General features: G+C 46.4%; 1 protein-coding gene across 4 annotated transcripts in view; it reads right to left on the bottom strand.

Moving 5' to 3' along the window:
- The window catches only part of MBNL3 (muscleblind like splicing regulator 3), a 91,615-nt gene that overhangs the window by 42,541 nt on the left and 26,146 nt on the right, over positions 1-22,928 (bottom strand). For 3 of the 4 annotated variants that reach the window (XR_009419488.1, XM_059483020.1, XM_059483022.1), the window contains exon 1: positions 16,069-16,889. The exons of the other annotated variant lie outside the window; for it this stretch is intronic. Coding sequence is in view for 2 of the 3 variants with exons in the window: in XM_059483020.1 (XP_059339003.1) it covers positions 16,069-16,242 (174 nt within the window). In the remaining variant the exon portion in view is untranslated. Of the gene's footprint in view, positions 1-16,068; positions 16,890-22,928 lie in introns of those variants that run through there. 4 annotated transcript variants of the gene reach the window in all.

Raw genomic sequence — 22,928 nt, 5'->3', positions numbered from 1 at the left:
CAGTTATTTTGTTGGGGAAAAGCCCTGTAGCTCCTTCATTATATTTTTACATCTTGACAACTCTTTCCAGCTCTGTTCCCCTGCCAAGCTCTCTTCTTTGAGGCCAATGGCACGCTCTGTTATGCTCAATGAAAAAAGTGTATTGATTTTAATGTTTTTGGTTTGTGGAACATTTAGCTTGCTCCAAGCAATGGACAGTGTTTACCAAGCCCAAGAAATATATATTAAAATAGTATGGCACTGTCAAAGTATGTTTTTTGAGCTGTAGAGCCACAGAGCAGAAAAAAAATGTTTATCTGAGAGATTATAACAGCAATCTCACGTCACAAAAGACAGGAATAAAGACTTGATCAAGCTCTTTTCTTTTGTATCCACCAATATATTTTGATTATGCTACATTTGTGAAACATATCAGTCTGTTACCACCACATATTTGAAATTAGGTTTAAACAGAGTAGAATTATCATCATTTAGAGTTCTGAACTGAGCATTTTTAATGTCTTCCAAGTATTATTCCACTACTCTCCCATGTTCAGGAATGTTAAAAGCACAATAAAATAGGCTTTTTAAATACAGTATCAAGAACAGGCTCTCTCCAAGACAAGTAAGACTTTACAGACCTGCCTGGTCACAGAACTGCTGAAGGAAATGAGAGATAACAATTACAAAAGAAGGCATTTAGTGTCCAGTAAAGAGAGCATGCTTAGGAGCATGTTTAGCCCTGGGATCACTGCAGGTACAGAGGAGGATGTGGAGGAGGTGACATCCACCAAAGTTAATATTCCTGTGGGTTTCAATGTGGGACTATTTCTAAGTAAAAAAAAAAAAAAAAAAAAAAAAAAAAAAAAAAAAAAAAATCAATTCTACCTGGAAGATAGAAACACTGGCAAGTCATTGATTTTTCTTCTATAATAAATTACAAAAAAAAGCCCACGCCAGCTCTCTGGAACAATACTGCACAAGTACTGTATTAAAAAAGAAAAACACCACAAAACCCCAAAGAAAAACAAGCTAAATTAAACTTCACATATGTCTTCTACCTTCCATCCCCAGGTGTGTCCCTCCTGATTGCTATTACACCAGGCCAGCATTTGAAAACAGCAAGTGCAGTTTCTCTTGTCCCTTAAACCATCTTTTCATTGTAAATCCCATAATCCAATTCTGTAACTTTCACCAGCTGAATCTGTCAAGGTCATATGGAAAGTTGATGCTTCTGACCTTCCTCTACCTACAGTGTCTGTTGAATATTACAGTTGCAGCAGGCAAACCACACTTAGACAGAACCAGGTAAAGTACATCAAAGCCCAGGAGAATAAATGTTAAAGTACTGTGTTCATGAATACAAATACTGGACATGTGACCACCTCTGGCAGCCTCATGGCTCAAGTTTACACAAGGGAAAAGGCAAATAGGGAAGAGCAGAGATTGATAACTAAATGTCTGACCCAAACCCTCCCTCCTGTCCTGCAGAGGGCAAAGTCATGCTCAGAAAACCTCATTCTCACTGTTTCAGAAAGCAAAATGAAATTGCAAATAAAAAGATATGGAGGTGGCTAGGTTTGGTTGGGTTTTTCTAAGAATTTGGCAGAATACAACCATTCCCTGAGCAGGAAAGGATGTGGCTGGGCTCTGCCACTCTGGCTTTCCACACTTCAGGTGGAAAAACCAAGATATGTCAGAACATGACATGAGAGTCCCTCCGTGCAACAGCTTAAGCCAACCAAGGAGGTGACTGCAGGGCAAGAGCAGATGCAGCAGCACAGGAGGGTGATGGCCTCAGCTGCCACCACAGGATTTGCTCTGATACCTGCCAGAGCCAGGGGTCTGATGTTCCAAGGCACAGGACACCTTTCTGCTCTTGGCTAGCATTTGCCCCATGGCACAGAGCAAAGCCAGCTTGCCCTGCTCCTCACCCTGATGCCACCAGCTGCTTTCTCAGGCTATGGTTCAGTTCACCAATAACCAAGCTTTGTCCTCATGCTCCTGTTTCAGCTACATGTGCCAGGCATATTTGTGCCCAGCAGCACCTTTCCCCTCTGCTCTGGCTTTGCAGAGAAGCTACCAAGCCACAGAAAAGGGCTGACTGTGTGCCACCAACTCCACACAGCTCCAAGCAAGGACCCCAAAGCTTTCTGATCCATGCCAGGCCTCAGATTTCATGCCCACAGTATAATGAACTTGCTGTTGGTCAAAGGAATAAAGGTGCAGATACAAAAAGTACCTTTAAGAGAGGTCCTGCAGCCTGCTAGGCACAGCAGGCAAGGACCACACATCTCACTCACATGGACCTTGGCTTCCAAAGAGGACATTCAGGCCAAGTGACATTGAATCACAACCCTCCATCCAGGAGGCAGCAAGGCTTCAAGAGAAAGGAATAAAGAGAAAAAAGGAAAAAAACAAGCAAAAATAAAAAGAAAGCCTGCCTTGCCCTAGGCAAGTATTCCACCTCAGTCAGCTTTTGCAGACTGATCTATTTAGTGAGTTGTTTATTACAGCCAGTAACATATGCACATTTAAGTCACAGAGGGGATTTTTCTCTTAAAAAACACCTTCAGAAGTGCTCTTTAAAAAGCACCTGGCACTAGAAAGCAGATATGTGACCAGTATTTGCTACCATCTCTAGTGAAAGGGAGGTTAAGGCATTGTAAATGTTTGCTAGGAGCTCAGCCCATGGAGAAGCATAGCAAGCTGTGGTGGCAACAGGACAGACCTTTTTCCACAGAGGCAAACATGATGGGCTCACAATGCCAAAGATAATACATTGACATCTCTGTGGGCAAAAGGAAAGTTTGGCAATGACAATTCTGGGATAAAACTGCAATTAGTGAGACATATTTAGGTGCAGTTCCCATGCACCAGTAACAAGTGCCACACCAGCAGCCAGCTTTAATGAGGATGATGCCCAGTTCTGTGCCAACATCTGAAAACCTGCTAATATACAATGGATTTATTACAACAACCTTGGCCAGAGCAAAACTTCTACCTGTTCTAATTACAACACTGCTCTCAGATCCTGGCTCCCACAGTCTGTTCTGCAGTCTCGTGAGGTCTGTGCAGATTCACACTCCCAAACTCAGTCAGCCAAAGCAGATCCATGTTACAAACTAACAAAGCCCTCCCAGGAACAGTAAGCCAACACAGATGCTGCAAACCACACTGCTTAAGGGGGCTTTCTGCTCACCCTGCATTCCATGCTGACCTGGATGGCCAAAATTTGGGGTCTGTAGGTCTCTACACTGACATACAGTGCAAAGACCTCAAAATCCAGCAAGAGTGGTCTGCTTTCTCCATGTGATGCCAGGAACAGGTATTAACTGATAATGCATTTTGCAGCAACCATGATTTCAGCTGCTGAGAGGTTAATTCCATGTAGCCACTGGGATCTGTTCCCTTCTGCGTAACAAGAGCTGCAGGACAGGACACTGAAAAGGTTGTATGCCTAGTTAGGTGGATGTATCCATTTACTCCTGTGGGATGCAACTTTTGGTCTGACCTAAATTCTCCTCTGCAGCACTGGGGTAAGAGTCAGAACAGCTAAGAAAGGAATGTGCCCTGCGTGGGCATACATGTGTGTCTGTCCATCCATCTGTCCCAGCTGACCAACAAGAATGGAACTGATCAGGGCTTTCCTTCCATTTGCCTGGTGCTTTGGAGTTCATGTTTGTAATAACCACCAGATTCACTCACTTAGGTTTGCGAGCACAAGAGAAAAGCTGGGGGAGGCAGAAGCAACTAAAGCATATCCATGTGGACGTGCTTGCTTATTCAGACTTGAGGCACAAAAGCAAACTGATCAAATTACCATGGGGTTTTTCTGTCCTTCCTGTACTGCTGCTCTGCTTTTCAAACTCCTGCCCTGAGCTGCTTATCCTTGTCCTGCTCACCAAGTGCAGTACAGACTGCCTGAGATGCTCAACCTTCCATAGATGAGGAGGTGCGCAAGGCTTACCTTTTGAAGGCTGTTTTCTATTAGAAAGCAATCTTAAACAACACGACTTCCTTAGGCAGCAGACACCTGATCTCATGTATTTTGCTTTTGCTACTGACAAGAGATATCTTCAGATGCAGCACAATCCCTTCCTAAAAGGGCAGCAAGAAAAAGACCTTTCACTGCCCTCACCGGGCACAGTCAGGATGAGTCAGCTGCAATGCAAATGTTCATTTGTTTTTAGGTGGGATGGGCCCATATAGATGGGGCTGGGAGGGATTGGAGGGATTTTTTCTGCAAGGAAGAGTGACCTTTCTTGAGGACATCTGCAGTCTCCCCCACGTGAGAGGAGTAGCTGCAAAGAAGCTCCAGGGTCATTAGCAAGTCTGGAATGCAGCAGGACCAGTGCCTACGTAAGGGAACACTCCAACACTGCTGAAAAAATGCTCAAACTGCTTTAAACAAAGATAGATGGACTTCAGATAGGGCCCCGGCAGAAATCCCTGAACAAACTTCTCTTCAAGTGCCTCTGATACAGGCCACAAAGTAAGAAAAGTGCTAACACTTCTCCCCTGATTGGGCTAAGGACTGAAAGGATGCTTAAAATCATTCTCCAATGATCAAAACAGGCTTAAAAAACCAATTTTGAGTAGTGTTTTTGGCCTACCTAATGTGAGCTCTATTCCAACTAAAGACTTCTAAAGATTTTATATTACTGTGGACTCTTCAAAAACCCATGCAGAGAAACACAAAACAACAATGAAAATCCTCTTAATTCAATCTATGCTTTATCGCACAAGGCCGCAGCAGGGGATTTCTGGCTGTGGGAATACAAATACTCATCAATGCTACAGCTCAGGGTCCTGCTCCAATTACTACCCAAACACAAAATGAGACAGTCCCAGCCTGAAGAGTTTTCAGTCTAAATACACCAGACTTGGTGGAAAAACCCCAGGCAGCCAGGGGAAGCCTCAGCAACACCCAGACTGCATTCCAGCTGCTCTGTCCTGGGCTGCTGCAGCCGTGATGCCTTTGATGCCTCCCAAGCTCCTTCCTCCCAGCAGCCTGCTTTATCCCACCTCTGCACTACCAGCAAAAAGTGACCTGTCCATTTGTCTCCCAGCCCCCAAGGGATTTCCCCCTCTCCTCTCCCAGCTCTCCCGAGGATGGTGCAGAGCAGTTTGAGTGGGCTCTGGTGACAGGAGTGACGTGAGCTGTGCGGGGAAACCCACGCCCTGCCGTGACATGCCAGCCAGGAGATGCTGACAGAGCTGGCAGTGATGGGTGGCCAGGTCCCTGCCACATCCCCAAGCTCCCCAGTCCTATGGGAAAGTGGCTTGGGAGCTGCACTGCTCCTCCCCAGAGTCACCCCCACCTCCTTCCCTTGAAGTCGTCCCTCGCAGCTCAGAGGTTTCACACATCCCTGCCTTGCTTTTATCAGCCCTGATGGCTTTCCAGCTTCCAGCACCAGAGTCACTCAGCCTGCCTGCCTTGCTCCAGCTCCCACCCTGCAGCACATCGCTGAGGTTTTACAGGCAACAGGACTGAAACAGCAGGGAGTCAAAGTCTGCAGGGAGGAAACCATGATTACATCTTCATCTGCAAGGGCACCAGATGCACTGAGAAATAAAAATGACTGCTGAAGCAACAGGAGAGGAGAGCAAGAGACTTCTCAGGCTGCCTTGTACAATCCCTGCAGACACTACAACAGGGACAAAGAGGACAGGGGAGCTGCATAGGGCGTTGGGACAAATAAACTCAGAGGGGAGGAGGAAACAGAGCAGAAAGAAGAAGCAGGGCATTAGAATAAGGCTGCAAGTCTTGGACCATCAGAGCAAGATTTGGGGAGGTTTCTGCATAAGCAGGAGCATCTCTACAATGTTTGGGAAGGGGCAACATTCCCTCCAAAAACAACTGTCTTGAAAGTCCACTGGTTTATGAAACAAAATTCCCTCACAGGGAGGAAAGAGCTTTCCTTTATACAGCTGATCTAAAACACCGTTATCTCTGCCATGCCTGGATGATCTTCCAAGCCCTCCTTAAAGGCTCATTTCTAAGTCTGGCTTTCAACCCCCCAACCCTGAGCACTAAAGTGCTACAGCATGGGCTGAAATGTCCAACCCCATGAGGCTCTAGCTTTCTCCTGGCAACTCATCCTGGGTTTGCTATCTGCAGCATCACGTGGAAGGGACTCTGGGAGCAGAGCCCAAGCACTGCACACAGCACAACACTGCACAAACCAACCAGTTGGGATCAAGAGCACATAATGGCTGCAAGCCTTACCCATGCTCTGATCCTTTAGGAATGGACGGCAAGAGGAAGAAACACAGACCAGTGGGATCAGCCAATACCATTGGGATTACACACTGAGGTTTTGTATTCAAACCATGCTCAGCTGAAGCAGGGCTCTTTAAGGACCTAATCTCCGTGTGACTGTTCCCAGCACCAGCCGTGCCCCTGTGGATAACAGGGACTTAGGGAAGCAGCATCATGACAGCCACGGTCTCAGGCACACGGGCTGCAGTTCCACTGTGTTGGTGCTGCCCTGGCCACCTCTGAACCCCCAGATACTCCAGACTTTCCCAAATGCCCCTCTGTTTGAGAGGGGTCTCCTCTCACTATGCACCCAGAGTTCCTAAGGCAAAGAAGAAGTGATGAGACAGAGTTAAAGCACCACCATGTTTCAGGCTATTGGAATAAATCCCCATCAGAACCTGGTGTGGGTACTGCTGGGCAGAGATGTGGACATCACGCATGCAACTCAACTGGATTCCAACACACTTATCTATAGTGGTTGTTTTGGGTCTTTTTCTGACACCAATGTAGGAGAATAGCTGAAAGTTAGTGCTGTGTTAATGCAGAGTCAGAGGTAAGATAAAACACACAGACCATTCAGCAGTCACCGGGGCATGCATTGTGGTACCACACCCATTCTGGAGCAGTAGCTAAACTGCTCCTGGTTCCCATTCCCAGAATTCAGTAGAATTTGCCTCACTTTTTAATGGTGCTCTGTGCACATACCTCAGAAGGGGTGGGGGCCAGCAGCACCCCTGCAGCAGTTATGCCGGACTGGGTGGTGGGTCTCTCTCTCTCTCCACTGCGCAGCCATACTAATAAACAAAGTAGCTTGTTTTAAACATTCACATTCCACTGCTGCAAGAGGAAAACTTCCCAGAGCACAGGCTGCCACCTTCCAAACAAGGTCAGACACTGACCTCCTCCCCCACCGCCAATGACCTTATTAGCACTGATCATGGTTCTAATAATATCCCGCATTGTAAGCAGGCCATCTGCCGTAACATTTCACTACAAACTTGGGGAATTGCTTGATTTGAGTATGCTCATGTCCCAGCAAGCCAATTGTGCTCTCTCAGGAATATGTTTCTTCCTCACAGCTTTAAGCTAAACGTTGCAGAAAGGCACCTCCAGGTCTCAGCTTTGCAGCTTGGAGCTGAAGCACGCAGAGAACAGCCCCGAGCCATTCCCACGAGCTGGCTTCAGACAGAGGAGGTAAAAACACAGAGTTAGTGCTTAATAATCCCTGACTCCAGCATCCAGCTCCTCTGACAGTGGAGACATCAAGTAACCATGTCACTACAATCCTAAACCCAGGCCAAACACTAACCAGACGTTCAGAGAGCCAGATGCAAAAGCCAGGGCTCCCAAGAGATCAGCATTACTGTTGTGCCATGTACTTTCTGCTGTGTGGACAGCAGAAAGATTTTACTATCCTAACACATTAGCTATGGTTAAGCTGAATATTTTCACTGCCATTACAGAACAGGGGGCTTTCCTAACAGGCAGGCAAGATTACAGAACTAAGCATGTTTGATAGCTATTCCTTTGGAAGGAGCCAGGGTTTGAAATGCTTACTCAGTTAGGACACCTGTCTAAAACACCCAGAGTCTTGCTATTACAGCAGCTCAGCTACATTCAGCCTTCAAAGAAATTTTTTTTGTACTGCTCATGTGAGGTCAAAAAGTGCAATTAGGCACAGAGACCGACATTACAACACTTTGAAGCAGTTTGCATCATCACAAGGCTCTGAAAGGTGGTTTTCCAAATCCTTGGTCTTTCCCCTAATCAAAAGACTGTCATCAGACATGGCACGAGGACTGCAAGGGGTGAGGAAGGGGGTCAGTGCCTGGGTCCCTGCTGTTTTATGAACAGCAATAAAACAGTATTAATAAGCCAGAAGTAAAACTGTGCCTGTATGGGGCAACAATCACCCAAGGTCTTCAAAGCATTTATTTTAATACCAGCAAAACAGTATTTGTAGGGGCAGAATTTCAAAGAGCTCAGCTCCTCACTTGGAAATCTAACCACTTATTGAAATGCTCTGTGGGAGATGTCAGGCGATGGGCTCTCCAAAAAGCCTGGCACATCTTGTTTATATTTGTTTTAAAGCTTCTAAACAGCTCAATTACATAAAAGCATGTTACTGCACCCTCCTTCAGAAGGGTGAACCAAGTGGCAGAAAGCTATTGTCAGCTAAGGGATTACATCAAACTGATGCTATGCCACCGAGGAAATCCGCCAACTCCACATGCTCGTTCAGTCACTCCCCTTGAAGGTATCTTTCACCACCTTCTCTCCAGCTCACTTTACTGGCCTAATGCAATCAGGAGCAGGAGAAGTCCCTAGGTGGTTTCACAGCCAAGCATCCTCTTTGCCCCAGACTGTCCAGGCACAGAGACCTGTAGGTTTGGTGCTCCTATTTCAATCCCAGTGTTAGCTACTGCTACACATCAGGGCTGGAAGATGTAATGTTTGAACTTCTTCCCTAGAAGAATTTGGCAGTGCCACATTTTGCAACATGGCACCATTTGAGGTGCCAGAGCTCACTGTACACACACACACACCCTTTTTGTGCTCCCTTGGCCAACTTCTGACTCACAGCAGGCAGAGCCAGCCATTTGCTATCTGGGCCCAGCACCTCATCTCCCTCCTCCCTGTGCAGAGGAAGCCCCTGGGGCTCACAGAGCATCCCCCTGCAGTTGTGCTGGGTCACAGAAATGGAGCTTGTGCTTGCAGATCCCAGCAGGCTTGCCAAGACTGCAAACTCAAGGTGTGCATGCAGAGAAACTCCCAAAAGCCAAAGGTGGCAGAGCAAACAGCTCTCCCCCTTTATGGACTGGCTGAGGTGACCACTTCCCATGCTCAAAACTCAATGCCACAGCTCACTCCAGCACAAGGAGCTCTTTGCTGCCCACAGGAACTCTACAGCACTTAAAATCGGGCTTAAGTACTTTGCAGAACCAGAATCTTGGTCTGGAGGGCTTTGCCCTTCAAACAGGAAAGCAAGCCTCAGGAGCAGGAGGTGGCATGCCAGGGCCAGTGGAACATTGCAATATGCCCATAAAAGGTTTCAAAATGTATCTGCTTAAGCACACACAGAAGCTCAGAATGGTTTAGAGTCAACATCCCAAAAGAATTCCTCTCCTGCTTTTTTAGGCAAGTGTGAGCAGCAGTCAGCACTTTACCATCATCTTCCCAACCAGAAAGCCAAGGTTACTCTTGGCTAATATTAATAATGTAAATGCTGCTGGCTTTACCCTTTGAGGATGGTGGTTTGCTCACACCACAGGGAGAAGAGCAAGGCAACATGAGCTGCAGGCAGGAGCAGGGGCCCTGCACTGCCAGGGCTGGCTGGTGAGGAGAGGAGAGGCTGGCAGCAAAACCCCACTGCTGAATTTGCTTGGCCCATCTCCATGAAGAGGCTGGCCTCCAAATTGTGGTCTGAGGACCAGTTTGTGGGCACAGCTCTGCTTTCCAACATGTACAAGGGGAAAAGCACATCAGTCTGAGGCACAAGGAAAAGCTGTAATCAATTAATCAGCTGCAAGAAGATGGACAAGGATGGTGTTCCTGTCCCTGCCTCTTGCACTGGGAGAGATTCCCAACTTACCAGCCTGTGCCTACACCTCTGCCAGCCTCTTGAACCTGTCCCAGAAACACCACACGAGACTGGCACTCACACACAGCCAACAGCAAAGGCATCTGCTCCTGTGTGGGCAAGCCCCCAGGAGAAATGTGGGGTCAGGAGGTCTGGGGCACAGATGGTGCTGTCCACCTACTGCACAGCAAATATACAATCACCAAATATCCACCCTCTGCAGGAATATGAGCAATGAGCTGAAAGAGAGCATCGCCCCAGGGTAGCACCAGAACTAGACTGTGCACCAGGAAACCTACAGGTATCTCACCTTTCTTGCCATGTTACCATAGATAACACCAAGTTTCACAAAGCACATGTCCTTGTAAATGTAAAGGCCAAGGCAGTGTTCCCTGCTGAGGCTGCTCAGACACAGAAAGACCTGGCAGGCACAAGGACATGGCCAACATCTTCACTCTCCTTAACACACCTCAAAGATCACCTCTTTGCTTTAGAGCACAGACAAGAATTCCTGTCAAGGACTCTGCCTTACACCTTTGCAAATGGCTGGCAACGAATAAGACCTCCCTGTCTATTGCTGTCCTTGCAGCACAGTCAGAGGTAACACCAGCCTGCTCCAGTTACAGGAGCTCATCACCCAGCAGCTCTGCAGAGAGCAGGACCATGGGAATTCCAGCTGCTGGATTTTGTATTCAGTGCCTAAGGCTCTCTGTCCTCCTCCTAACCCTGCCACAGTGGCAGCAACCACTGCTGCAACAGAGAAGCAAGGGGACAGCTCAGAGCAGCAACCTTCTAAACCATGACTGCAAAACCCACCAGAGGAGGCAATGGATAACACTAAACAAACCATACATGCTGTGCACAGATCTGTCCCACAGAAAGATCAGCTAGGCAGATTAAAGGAAGAAGGTGTATCCTTTCCCTGGAAAGCTGAACACACCTAGGGAGGTCACACATCATCTTCAGGCAAGCAGCCTTAACCCCACAGAGAGAATCTGCAGTGCAGACAGTGGGGCAGGCCTGGGAGATGCTCAGCACAGGTAGAGCCAGGTGAGCTTCTCCATCAGTGCTCTCCATGCCAGAGATGTGCCAAAAACCTCTGAAGACACTGGAGAGAGTACAGACAGCAAGTGTGCCAGTTAAATTCAACTGTGAAAACGTGGAGCTTGTTGTAACCTACAAATGAGAAGGGATCAGGCCTAAATTATTTTCTCCCACAAGCTCTCCTATTTTCCTTGAAATACCAATTTACTTCAGAGAGAAATACAAAGAAAAATATAGAAATTAACAGAAAAATACAGAGAAATAGTGTTAACAGTTTTTATACATAAAATTGAGTCTAAATACATTTTCCCCCACTTTAAGTTGTTTGATTTAAACAGTAGTTTTAAAAACTACTGATGGCATGCCATAAGACACATCAGCATCCAGACTGCTGCTGCAAATCTGCTGTTGCCACACAGGTAAGTGACTTAATGACCAAGGAAAAGTGGATGTTTGTCACACAGGTGACTTGGCTCAACACTGTTCTTGTGGAATATTTACATCTCCATTACACTGAGCTGAGACATGGAGTCGGAATGTCTCCAAAATTATCACTATGGCTTTGTTTGCTTTCTTCTTCCTCTCTAGAAGTGTAACCATATGCTAAGTTTAGTGGGTGTTTTTAGTTGTTTCTTAATTTGGAGTTTATTTAAATTAAAAAAAATAGATTTGATTGCCAACCAGTAAGTCAGAAATAATTCTAGTCAAGTCAGCAAAAAAACAGGTACAAATTAGCATGAAAACTGTGAGGAACAGCCTCAGGTACATCAGTTTCAAGATCATGTAGTACATCCATTGCCCAAGCAGTGTGAACTTTTCAGATTGCCTTGGGATTTTGAATACTATTATGAGAGAATAACACTTCTTTTAGAAAATAGACAATTTAGACAAAATTACTTTTAACTTCTTTTTGTGCCTGTTCAGAGAAAACTTTTCACTTTTTTTTATAGAGTACTGCTTTGAAACATGCAATAGTTTAACAGTGTTTTTCACATTACACCTCCCAAAGTCAAAATTCATATTACTCAAATTTTTCACCCCACTGTTTTCCATCTCAAAATGCTCCCTGAAGCTTCAATTCACATTAACATTCAAAAAGAAAATTCAAAAACCCCTAAACAGCAAAAAGCACCAGCCCACACCTCACAAAGCTACATTTGTAAATTTTTTTAAACCTCAAGTCCTCAGTGCAATACCCAAACTGTGAGCAGTATAAATCAAAGCCTCTGTGAACACCTGATGTGCATTACCTACACATTTTTATATAACAGGTCACCATCTCTTAATGCCCCATCTCTCAGCTCTCTGCTCCATTAGTGACCAAAGATGATGCTTTTTTTTCCTTCCTGATAACACCAGAAACTGAAAACACAACCAATGACTTGCTGGCCAGGAACTAAGAGTCAGACAAGCTCATATCCAGCCCTCCCGATCCAGCCTGAATAGCAAAGTTAATGACTTGATGAGCAGCCCACCAAAGTGACAAAACAAACCTTTGTAGGAATTGCCATGAGCCAGCAAAGCAGGTCCCAGTCCTTACAAAAAGCACTGCCTCTGCATGGCCAGTGCACACTGAGCCTGGAGAGAGGCAATGAAGGAACCCAGAGGCCACCCCAGTTCACAGGGATGACATGACATTCCTCTCCTTTGCTCACAACATCTCTGAGGTGCCACAGGACCTGCCTAGGAGGTACCAGAGAGCACTGGGCACTGACCAGCAGCCCCCGTGGTCCCTTCTGGAAGCAGGGTGGCCCAGCAGAGCCAGCTCTTGGGCCTCTGGATTGCCCTGCAATCAAGCAGTGCAGACTCTCCTGCCATTCACACAAATTAATTCAGAGAACACTGCTTCCAGAATAACAAGGAGGGGTGCATGAGTAGAGTGAGAGCTCTCTTGGCATCTGATTCAAATAGCAGCTTCTTGCAAGGAACTATTTTTAAGTTTTGTATCAATCTGCTTGAGAAAGGTTCCTTCTGCTGCCTACAAATGTGCAAACTCCCCCTTCGAAGAAACACAGCTCAGGACAGCAAGACCCAGCCTAGCACTCTCAACCTAATCAAGACCAGGTATTTCACAACCAAAGCATTGCACAACACACAACGTTCCTGCAGAGCATGTTCTGGTGACCCCCACCTGAGCATCAGTGAGGGCCCCCATTCATTCAATGAGTCCTGCGTGTTCTTCACAAGATTACAGGTAGCACACAGTTAGTTACCCGTGAAACAACCGGCACTGAGGCACTCTGACTGCTTCTGGAAGCATCACTGCTTTTTCCACTGCATCAGGCATGGAACTGCTATAGGAGATTAAGAAAAAAGAGGGAAAAGGGCAATTCAGTAAGCTCTGGATGCTGCACATGACCTGACCAGTGAGGTGAAACCATTGTTTGCTGGGTTATCAGAAGTTCCTGTATGAAGGCATTGTTCAAGCTTAAGAGGTCTGTGAGAGAAAAAAAACAAGCAACAGCAGCACACAATGGATGCAGATAAGCAACGTCTGAACAAAGCCCTGGGCGGCTGCAAGACAACGGGAAAACTTATTAGCCACAAGCATCCTATATCCTGCCTGCCATAAAGCAACGCAGATGTTCTGCTAATGCAGGGTGTGAAAAGACGAGAGCACTAAGCAGCCATTGAGCCCTCCACGGGAGAGAGGGTCGGTGTTCCACAGCTGTTGGGCACAAAAACATCCTCAGGATGGGCACAAAAGGCCTTTTACAGGGTCTGAGAATGTATCACCTCTCTGGTGACCTGTATGGGCGGCCACACTCATAGCCATGAGCTCCTCAAGACCACTGCAAACAGTGCTTTGCAAGCCCAGCTCTGGCCCAGGAACAGAATGACCATTGTTCGAGGGTTTGGTCCCCAGGGGGGTTATTTCCACTGGGAATGCATGGCCTTAGACATGCCCACACCCAGGCTGCAGCATGGGGACCACAGCCCTCCATGGCACAGGGAAACTCTGACCACAGCCCTCCGTGGCACAGGGAAACTCTGACCACAGCCCTCCATGGCACAGGGAAACTCTGACCACAGCCCTCCGTGGCACAGGGAAACTCTGACCACAGCCCTCCGTGGCACAGGGAAACTCTGACCACAGCCCTCCGTGGCACAGGGAAACAGGGCTCTGTCCTGGGAGCTGCTGGGTCCATGGGGCTGAAGGAAGTGCTCCAAGACCCACTGTATTGCCTGCCCCATCACCTCTGGCCAAAGTGCTCTGCACAGTCAGACCTCTCCTCAAGTACTTCCCAAAGACAGAGCTGTCAGCCCTCCACGAGGCTTTCCTAAGTCCAAAAAACCTGTTCTCTGGAAAATTCAGGCCACTTAACCAGCACATACTGGGCATTGCTACTGTGTCATGAGGAAACAGCAACCAGAACGTCATTTACCAGCCAGTTACACAGGAAACACTCTGAGCTGTAGGAGATCACACCCTACTCCTTCCCCTGGGTTTTTTGTCCTTGTTGTTTTCTCAACATGGGGTTCCCCATCCCATCCCCACTGCTGAAGTGGGAGAAGTGTTTGCTCATTCCAGTGGGTGGGATTTGAACCCAGCTGCCCATGGGCTCGGTCCTGCTATGCAGAGAGGGGCTGGCACAGCTGGGTGTGCTGAGGAACTGCACTGCCAACAGCACCCATGGGGACGTGTCACACATGGGGTGACAGCACAGCTCAGAGCCCAGCCAAGCTGAGTGGCTGCACAGGGGCACCTCCCCAGGAAGCTGCAAACACCAGCAAGGGGCACAAAACTACCCTCCACAGCCCTCCTTTCCATTCACAAATATACACTATAAAATATGAACATAATAATCTCTTCATTAAAAGTATCTGCACTGCCACTGGCTACAATTCAAAAGTTTCAATGGCATAAAGAACAAGATTTGTTCCCCCTTTCAATAAAAAAATATTTGTCTCTCACTGTCAGCAAACCAGCAATGTAAATGAACATTTGAAAGTCACTGTATAAGTAAAGAGTCATTTCACATAATCAGATTAAAAAGAGAAAACTGAATGCAAACAGAAAACTTGAGCTTCTTGGAAAAAGAGAACAGAAATGAAAACATGAAGAAGCCACTAACAGGAACAAAATGGGTAAACCAGTGTTAGTCCAGATCCAGTCCTGGTCTGAACCTCTGCATATATAACTCTACCAGTTCTGTTACTCATTATGCTCATAAAAATAAACACAAATCTTTTCAAGCAATAGTTGAAGTTCAAGAGAAAACTTATAAGATTATAAAATTTTCCAGACTCTTTCTAGAAATTTTAACAGGTTGATTACTTTGGTCAAAACATTAAACACAATGTCAAGAATTCTCATCTGCTATCAGTTATCCATATGGTCTCAGAGTAAAAAATACTTTTGAGGAGTCATACATTTGGAAAAAAGAAAAAAAGTGGATCTTCCCTTCCCAAGAACCATGGTAAAGTGAGGCCAGAAAGAGATGCCCACATCCCCCTCCTGTGAGCTCCTCCACTCCTCCCTGACTCACCGTCCAGCTCTTTGGTATTTCTGAAAGTCATCCCTGGAACTCCAGCAGGGACAAGCCACCAAGAGCTATTTACTGCCTCCAAATTTGACTCTGCAAGGATTAAGCACCAACCTCAAGGCTCAGCCATAGCTCCAACAGGCCTGGCAGAGCCACTGAGTTTGTGTATCCAAAGCCGAAAGCACTTCCCCAATGACCATTTCTGGAAATGTTGTTGTCCAAATATTTTGGCTGGTCCTCATCTACAGGATAACCTTAAAGTGCATTTGCAACTCTGTCTCCAGGAAATACATGTAAAGCTGATTCATTATCTTAAAATGCTGCTTTCATTTTTGCTCATTAAAAACACATTTCAGATCCCTGCACAAAATGCACAGCTGACGTGATCCGGACATTTAAAACTGGATTTCAGTTCTCTCTACTCGTCTTATTTCATTTGCTGCCCACAACCTGTGTTCTGTTTCAGGGACAGCTATATCAGACCCGAGCTATCACTCAAAAAGACCTGGATAAAATCCTCTCTCCCTGCAATACCTGGCACTCCAGGCAATGGCACCCCAAGTCAGACTCAGCCTAGATTTCAGGAGCAGCATCCTCCCTGCAGACACAGAGCAGCAAAAAGCGCTTCTGCACATCCCACACCCCTGCCTGAGCCACTGGGAAGGGAAAGAAAAACAAGGCAGCTTAGGCAATGCACGCGTTCCAGTCCTCACCTTTAGGGAGTCAAAGCAGGCAATAACTCGACCATTTTCCACATGGCAACTCCGTGACGGATGGGCGAACTTGCACTCTGCATCAGACCGAGAACAAGTCCCTCTCTGAAACTCTCGACACACTTCTAACGTCAGCCATTTTGTATCACGAACCAGGGACACGTTTACAGCCATATTAAAAAACAAAAATTAAAATGCAAGCAATCGCACCCTTCCTCAGGGTAAATGTTTACTGCTGATCTTCTTTTTTCTTCTTTTTTTTTTTAAAAAAAGGGTAAAAAAGTGAATTCAAGTTAAACGTGAAGAAATAACTAACTTGTTGCTTTGGTAAAACTCCTATTCATCAGCACTTAGGTTTTCATTTAAGTCAAATCGTGTTTCTTTAAACAAGAATTAAACATAAAGCCAATCATAAAATAGAAATCTTATCAGAACAACTGAAAATCAAATTAGAGGCCAGCTCCTAAAAGTGCAATTGTAGAAGTTAAAATACAAGTGTTATATTTTGTGCCACTGCCAAAGTTACTTGCAAATAACTGGCAGACTTTCAAAAGAATTCTGTGCTCTCCAGTTAATGGTTTCAATTATTCTTGCAAAAAGCATATGCTGCTGGCAGCACTTCAGTTTGTGGAATGGTCTCGGTCCTTGGGGAGAAAACTTCGAGTTTGTATTTTTTTTTTCCTTCTATTTCTTGCTTCTAAAAATTATGGTTCACGAGCATCAAAACAGGCAAAAGGATGTCTGATTTTTTTTTCCTCTTTCTTTTCTTTAAATATTTGCTACATAGTCGGGGGAAGGAAAAAAAATAAAATGGCTGAGCAAACTGCGTGTAAATGGGGAGCAAAAAAAAAAAAAAAAAAAAAAAAAAAGGGCAAGGCTGGAGGAGCCGCCGCCGTCAGGGCACGGACTGCAAGCAACGCCGAATTAAACAGAGAGGGGGGCGAGGGGCAGAGAGAGGCAGCCCTAGACAGAAATCCAAGCAGCGGTGGCTTCAGGAAAGGCACTTTTCAGCAACCTGCAGGAAAAAGAGAAATAGAATCAGCCAGGAGCCTGCAGCCCCGCTCGGGCGGGCGGGCGGGCGCGGGGCGGCGCCGGCGGCCATTGCGGGCACGGGGGCACTGCCCGCGCCGCGCGGCGCATGGGAGGCGGCGCCGGCCAATGGCGCTCGCCGTTACAGCAGCACTCGCGGGCAGCCGACCAATAGCAGAGCCCGTTTCATAGCGCCACGGTGAGCGCCGCAGCCTCGGGACCCTCAGGGCCAGCCCCGACTCCACAGCGGCGGGGGCTGTGCCCCACAAGCCCTCCCGGAATACCGGGGAATACTCTGCTCTACAATATTATTTTTAAATTAACATTAACTAGCCCACCCCTTTTTGTAGGAAACGTTGAGGCAGGAAGAGCAGCCGGTGGCTGTGTTACATGCCGGGCTCCTGCTCAGCCCTTCCGAGGTGTTCCATCAAACCATGCCCAGCGCGGGGCTGCTCCTGCGATGGCTCTGGAGACAAACGGCTGGCTCGCAGCCGCTCCTCCATGGATTCAGAGCTACAAAACTAAGAGCAAACCCGACGGGGAAACCTAAGCCACACACACACACACACGGAAAAAATTAACTCATTGCTCACAGCTGTAGTTTTCCACCAGACCAAAGGCAACTCGGAATTACTCTGACTCCAGCAACTCGTGTTATACAACAAACAACTTTCAATGCATTCCAGTTGAAGGCTTCCTTGGCATCCACCAAAATGTTAAGCTGTCTCTAGAGTCCCTCATTCTAATATTAGCTGTACCATTGCCGCCTGATAGGATTGGGCTGTTTCCAAGTTCCCAAAATCCAGCCCTTTATCTTCCTAAAGTACGAGCGTCCACTTTTGCAACATTTGACAGGCGCGGGATGTTGCCTGTGTGACTGCTATTAAGATTTCGAGCTTTCGTAGGAGAAGAGCCTTCAAGTACAAAAAAAGGAAGCTTAAATTCCTCTTTCATTATTGGTGTGTTATTGCAATTACACTGATCAGTAACTGAAACCTACTGGAGCTGGAAACAATGGAAACAATGCTACCAAGGAAGAAGTGTGGGAAGAGGCTGTCATCGGCAGCAGGGGGTGGGGCACAGAGGCTGTTTGATTCACAGATCGAATAATTTCAATTTAGAAAAAACAACACTCGTTAAACCTACACTGCAAGTACTTTCTAGGCTTAATTAGACTCAAGTTGATAACAAAACCTGCCCAGATCCCTGCAATCCAGCTTGAGGCATCACCACGAAGCTTGGTTTGACCCATGCTTCTGGAGGGACCTTTGCATTTTTGCACATCAGGTGGGGAACAGACACTGCAAACATCATATTTGTTAAGTGTGTTTTAAACTTCAAAGAGAAGGAAAAAAGGCACACCTAACCATGCTCGTGTCTTTTGGGTTTTGTAAAGAAGAGCTGCTCTAAATCAATTCCAATTTTGCAAACAGGGCAAATTTACACAGGAATCCCATTCACTGATATGTGGGCTCCCTGTTCATATGAGCTCAGAAAGCAAAAGAGAGGAAAAGATGGGCAGAAACCTTCTGCAGGGAGCTAAGGACTAGCTGGGTGCAGCTCTTAAGAACGAGCTAGAACAGGTCAGATATGGGTGGGGATTAGAAAGAATGCGCTCTCAGAAGTTGTTCTGAGAAGACTGAAATACAACCATCTTGTGGATTAAGTGCCTATTCCACAGCTTCAGACTCCCAATTGAAGTGAGGGTCTCTTAATGCTGGGGATAGAATATGATGGGTCTGACTTAACACACAGTTACACCAAACACCAAGATGTCCAAACAGTGTAGTAACATTTCAGTGTAGTAACATTTGCCCTTCCCAGCCCCTGAACCTCAGGAAATCCCAGTGTAACAAACCAAATGTTGATCTTGCTCTCAAGCCATGCAGCTCAGGATCACACACAGGTACATGGCTGCACTAAACTGCTCAGTCCTCAAAATGAAGGGCATCACGTTAATGAAAGCTAAATCAAATGAATTCTACAAAACATTAAACTACAAATATCAAAACATTCAGACACATGTAACATGGTGGATATTTTTCCTTACAACTCCTGGAGGAAGAAACAAATCAACTGATGGAAATTGCCCCTGCACCACACCCTGCAGAAGGGCACACTCATCTGTGCAACATTCAAAAGACAAGAAATTTTCTGTGCCGTGGAAACAACCCCACCTCCCTGCAGAAGGATTGACTCATCTCAGGCCCTGGCACTAGAGCTCCTGTACTGGAAGGATCCAAATTAATGAATGTATTTTTCATACCGCAATTCTGCAGCCTGCAAAGCACCTGGCAGAGCGCTGCAGCAGCACACACACTGCCCCATCACTTGTTTGCTGGGCACTCAGGAGAGCAGTTAAGCACATGCTTAACTCTAAGCACGCCAACAGTCTTTCTGGAAAGAAAATCTGAAGCATGTACTTAAGTGCTTTGCTGAATCAAGGCCTAAACAAATGAATCAGCTTCACAGGTTTGTCAGGACTGGGAGGGCAGCAAGCACAGGCAGCAGCCATCGTGCTTCGGCTTACATGACCACAGCCCAGAGGAGCACGAGTTAGGCTTTTCTGCAAGTCAACAAATACAGTTCTGTCAGTGTTTGGATTGCTGCAAATCCCTCTCCGTGTGGTCACGGGGAAGGCTGCAAACGCATGCATGCAGGGCTGACATCACAGCGAGCGCTGCACTCTGCTGCAGCGAGGCTCCCACGCACAGCCCAAGGACAGCACACCTCACCAGGAACCTGCCACAGACAGCACACAGCTCCAGCTCTCCAGGTTCCAACTCCTGGCAGCAAACAACTGTTCTCACCAGAATGCACCCTTACAATTCCCTTGTATTACACTTTTTTGGGGATGGAGGATGTGGGGTGGCTGGCATTTTATTCCCTTTGTTCTCCTGTACATTTCAAATAAAAGGAATTTTAAAAAAAGCATGCATGCCAAAACCAACATACAACCTACAAGGATTAAAAAGTAGCTCCAGAAATCAGGGGCTTTGTTAGTGTGCAGGAAATACAACAAAGGGTAGGTGCTGCCTTTTGAACCCTTCCCAGCAAGCCAGATCTGTCTGGCAGGGCTCAGCTCCTCCACTACCAGATGAGCCAATCTCATTTCAACTGCATCAAAGCTGGAGAAAGCAGCAGAGCTGAGAGAAAAGCCTGTGGCCTTTATCCCTGTAAAGAAACTACAATATCCCTGAAGTCTCTGCTCCAGGGCCACTTGCTGGGTCAGGCTCTAATTGCCTGAGCTGCAGGAGGATGGGGCTTGCTCCAGATGTCAGCCCCAGCCTTACACACACCAAAGTGCAGGGGAACAAGGGCAGTCTGAGGAGCAAAGGTCACAGCAGGGCTTGCCTCTGGCGGGACTAGGATGCCCTGACTGCTCGAGGTAACACGAGGACGAGCGTATTGCACTTGACGCTTGAATTCCTCCTGCTTGCCACGAAACTGATCCCCTTCCACTGACAGCCCCCATGGATGTCAACTTGTGAGGACACTTCCTGACAGCCGAGTTCAGAAATGGTAATTTATGTGACAGGACGGATTCGAGCAGCTCCCAAGTGTAAATGATGCTATTTAAAAGAGATTTTTTAATTCTTTTTTCTCCTTTTTTTTTTTAAGAAAAAATGACTCAGTAGAAGTGCCAAGGTGGGTTCCTCATTTACTGTTTTTCAAGGATTTCTGGGTCGCAACTGCTCAGTTGGGAAACAGAAATGCTGTTGCCTTAACTCATAGTCCAGTAAGAACAGCAGCTATTCCCTCAGCCTGAAGAGGAACAGGGATACTGCAGACACACTGGAGTTTTTCCAAGGTAAGTTCCAGCCGTGCCCATTTTTTGTCATATGCAATGCTGTCCATGCTCCTCTTCCACTCAAACCACAGCAGGTGACCATGGAACTGAGGACTGGCTCTCCTGAGTCCAAGCTCAGCCCTACACTGCCAGGCTGCAGTGTGCTTTACCTGGTTTTGCAAGTTATGGTAAATGAAAATTCAGACCCATCATGGATGGATGGATGGATGGATGGATGGATGCCCTCGGGGCACAGCAATTGTGCTGGTAAAATCAAGATGTCCAATTTTATGCCAATTCCACTAAAACTAAATATTACTATTAATGTTCACTGAGTGTCTAGATACTGTCAGAGCCCAAAAAATACTTTAGTCTATGGGTTTTCCTCAAAGCACTAAATTCAGCTGGCAGTACAAATGCCACACTCACTCATCAGTCCTTGCACCTTTGAGATGATTCTGTAACTTGGTGTGCCTACCACCACATCCTTGATAAGCCAGAACAGGAACTCCTCACCCAAACAGCAGTGAGATGTTTCCATTATCAAACAATCCTCCAAATAAACACAGTGTTTTTGGAAACACTGCAAGGCAAAGAGAAATGGGAGGAATGAAAATAGCACACTGAACTGTTTTGTTCTGAAAGAGAAAGAAAACTCTGTGGAGAATACCACCACCCATCCAACAGCCTTGCTTTCTCTTCCACTTTCATAGCAAGTAGTAAAAAACACATGAAACTATATCCTTGCTTATCAAAGGAACCAAAAAGTTATAGTCAAAGGCAAGGTTTTACTGAAAACTGTTCTAGTGTTACATTTATTGGCAGTGATGCATGAGTTAAGATAGTGCACATTTCCAAGTTAGTGAGGAGGTGAAACAAAAAAGTTTAAAAATCTTCATCTAGGGTCTACCAAGCCAGGAACACAGTGACATTAGCTGAGTTGGCTGACATCAGAGAGGTTCATTTTGGGCCTCAGAAAAGCCCATGACAAGGTAGGTGCTATCACCATTGGATCACAAGGCTTTACTTGGGACTGATGCAGAAGTGCAGCTTCATGACAGCCAAAGAAACCACAAAAATAACCCCCATAAAGTCCAGGCATGGATCCTCCTTTGCTGAAGCACCAATGGCAGTGCTCTTTCCCTACCTCACATAAAGCACAGCAGTGCTCAGATTCCCACAGACACGACTCCTCTGCAGGTGGAACAGTGACAGTTTGCACACAGCGGGGCTGAGCGCTGGCACCGGAGCCATCCCAGCAATGGCAGCTTCTCAGGGCTCCTCAGCGCTTGTGCCCTTAATGGGCTGCAGTGTCAGGACCAAAAGAAGGTCAATTTATTTTCTGTCACCTGCAAGAGGTATTTTTGCTTTCAAATTAGAAAATAATCTTCTATTTTTTGCTCTGGCCCGCATACTTTAAAACAAACACTTCGGGGACACAGCAGACACTTTGAATATTTCCTTTGTGAACATTCTGTACCTGGACACTTTCTCCCTCAGGGAGCAGTTTACTTAATTTAAGGTAGACCTTTACAGCTAAAAGAAAATAAACCTCCTTTTGTTCTTCTACCAGTTACTCAGAAAAAGAGCAAGTTTCCTCTACCATGGGCATGCATGAAAAGTTTCTGTTCAAGGTCTAATCACAGATGTTGGGGGCCGTGAATCACCAGGGGTCACAACGTGTGCCAAAAAGTCAACTCAGCTCCAAGCGCCGTCTGTTCAGAACAGGATGGCAGAACCCAGACAGAAATAATAAACCCACACAAGCAAAACAACCCCCAATGCTGCTGTAATGGAAAAGCCTCATTTTCAGGACATAAACTCACTACAGAAGTGACAGGGTGGATGTTTGGGCATGCAGGTACCACACAAACCTGTGCTGAAGGAACCACTAACACTTGTCCTTCTTCCCTCACACTCATTCTGCTGGCTTAGGGCAGCAGTGGCCTTGGGAAAATGGATCATGCATCACTGGCCTCTGGGTGCTTCCCACTGCTCTGAGCTGTCCTGACACAACCTCAGCATTCTCTTACATGCTGAG

Source organism: Ammospiza nelsoni, chromosome 15, assembly GCF_027579445.1.
Source record: "Ammospiza nelsoni isolate bAmmNel1 chromosome 15, bAmmNel1.pri, whole genome shotgun sequence".
Classification (NCBI taxonomy): Eukaryota; Metazoa; Chordata; class Aves; order Passeriformes; family Passerellidae; genus Ammospiza; species Ammospiza nelsoni.
This window is presented reverse-complemented; position numbering and strand designations above follow the sequence as displayed.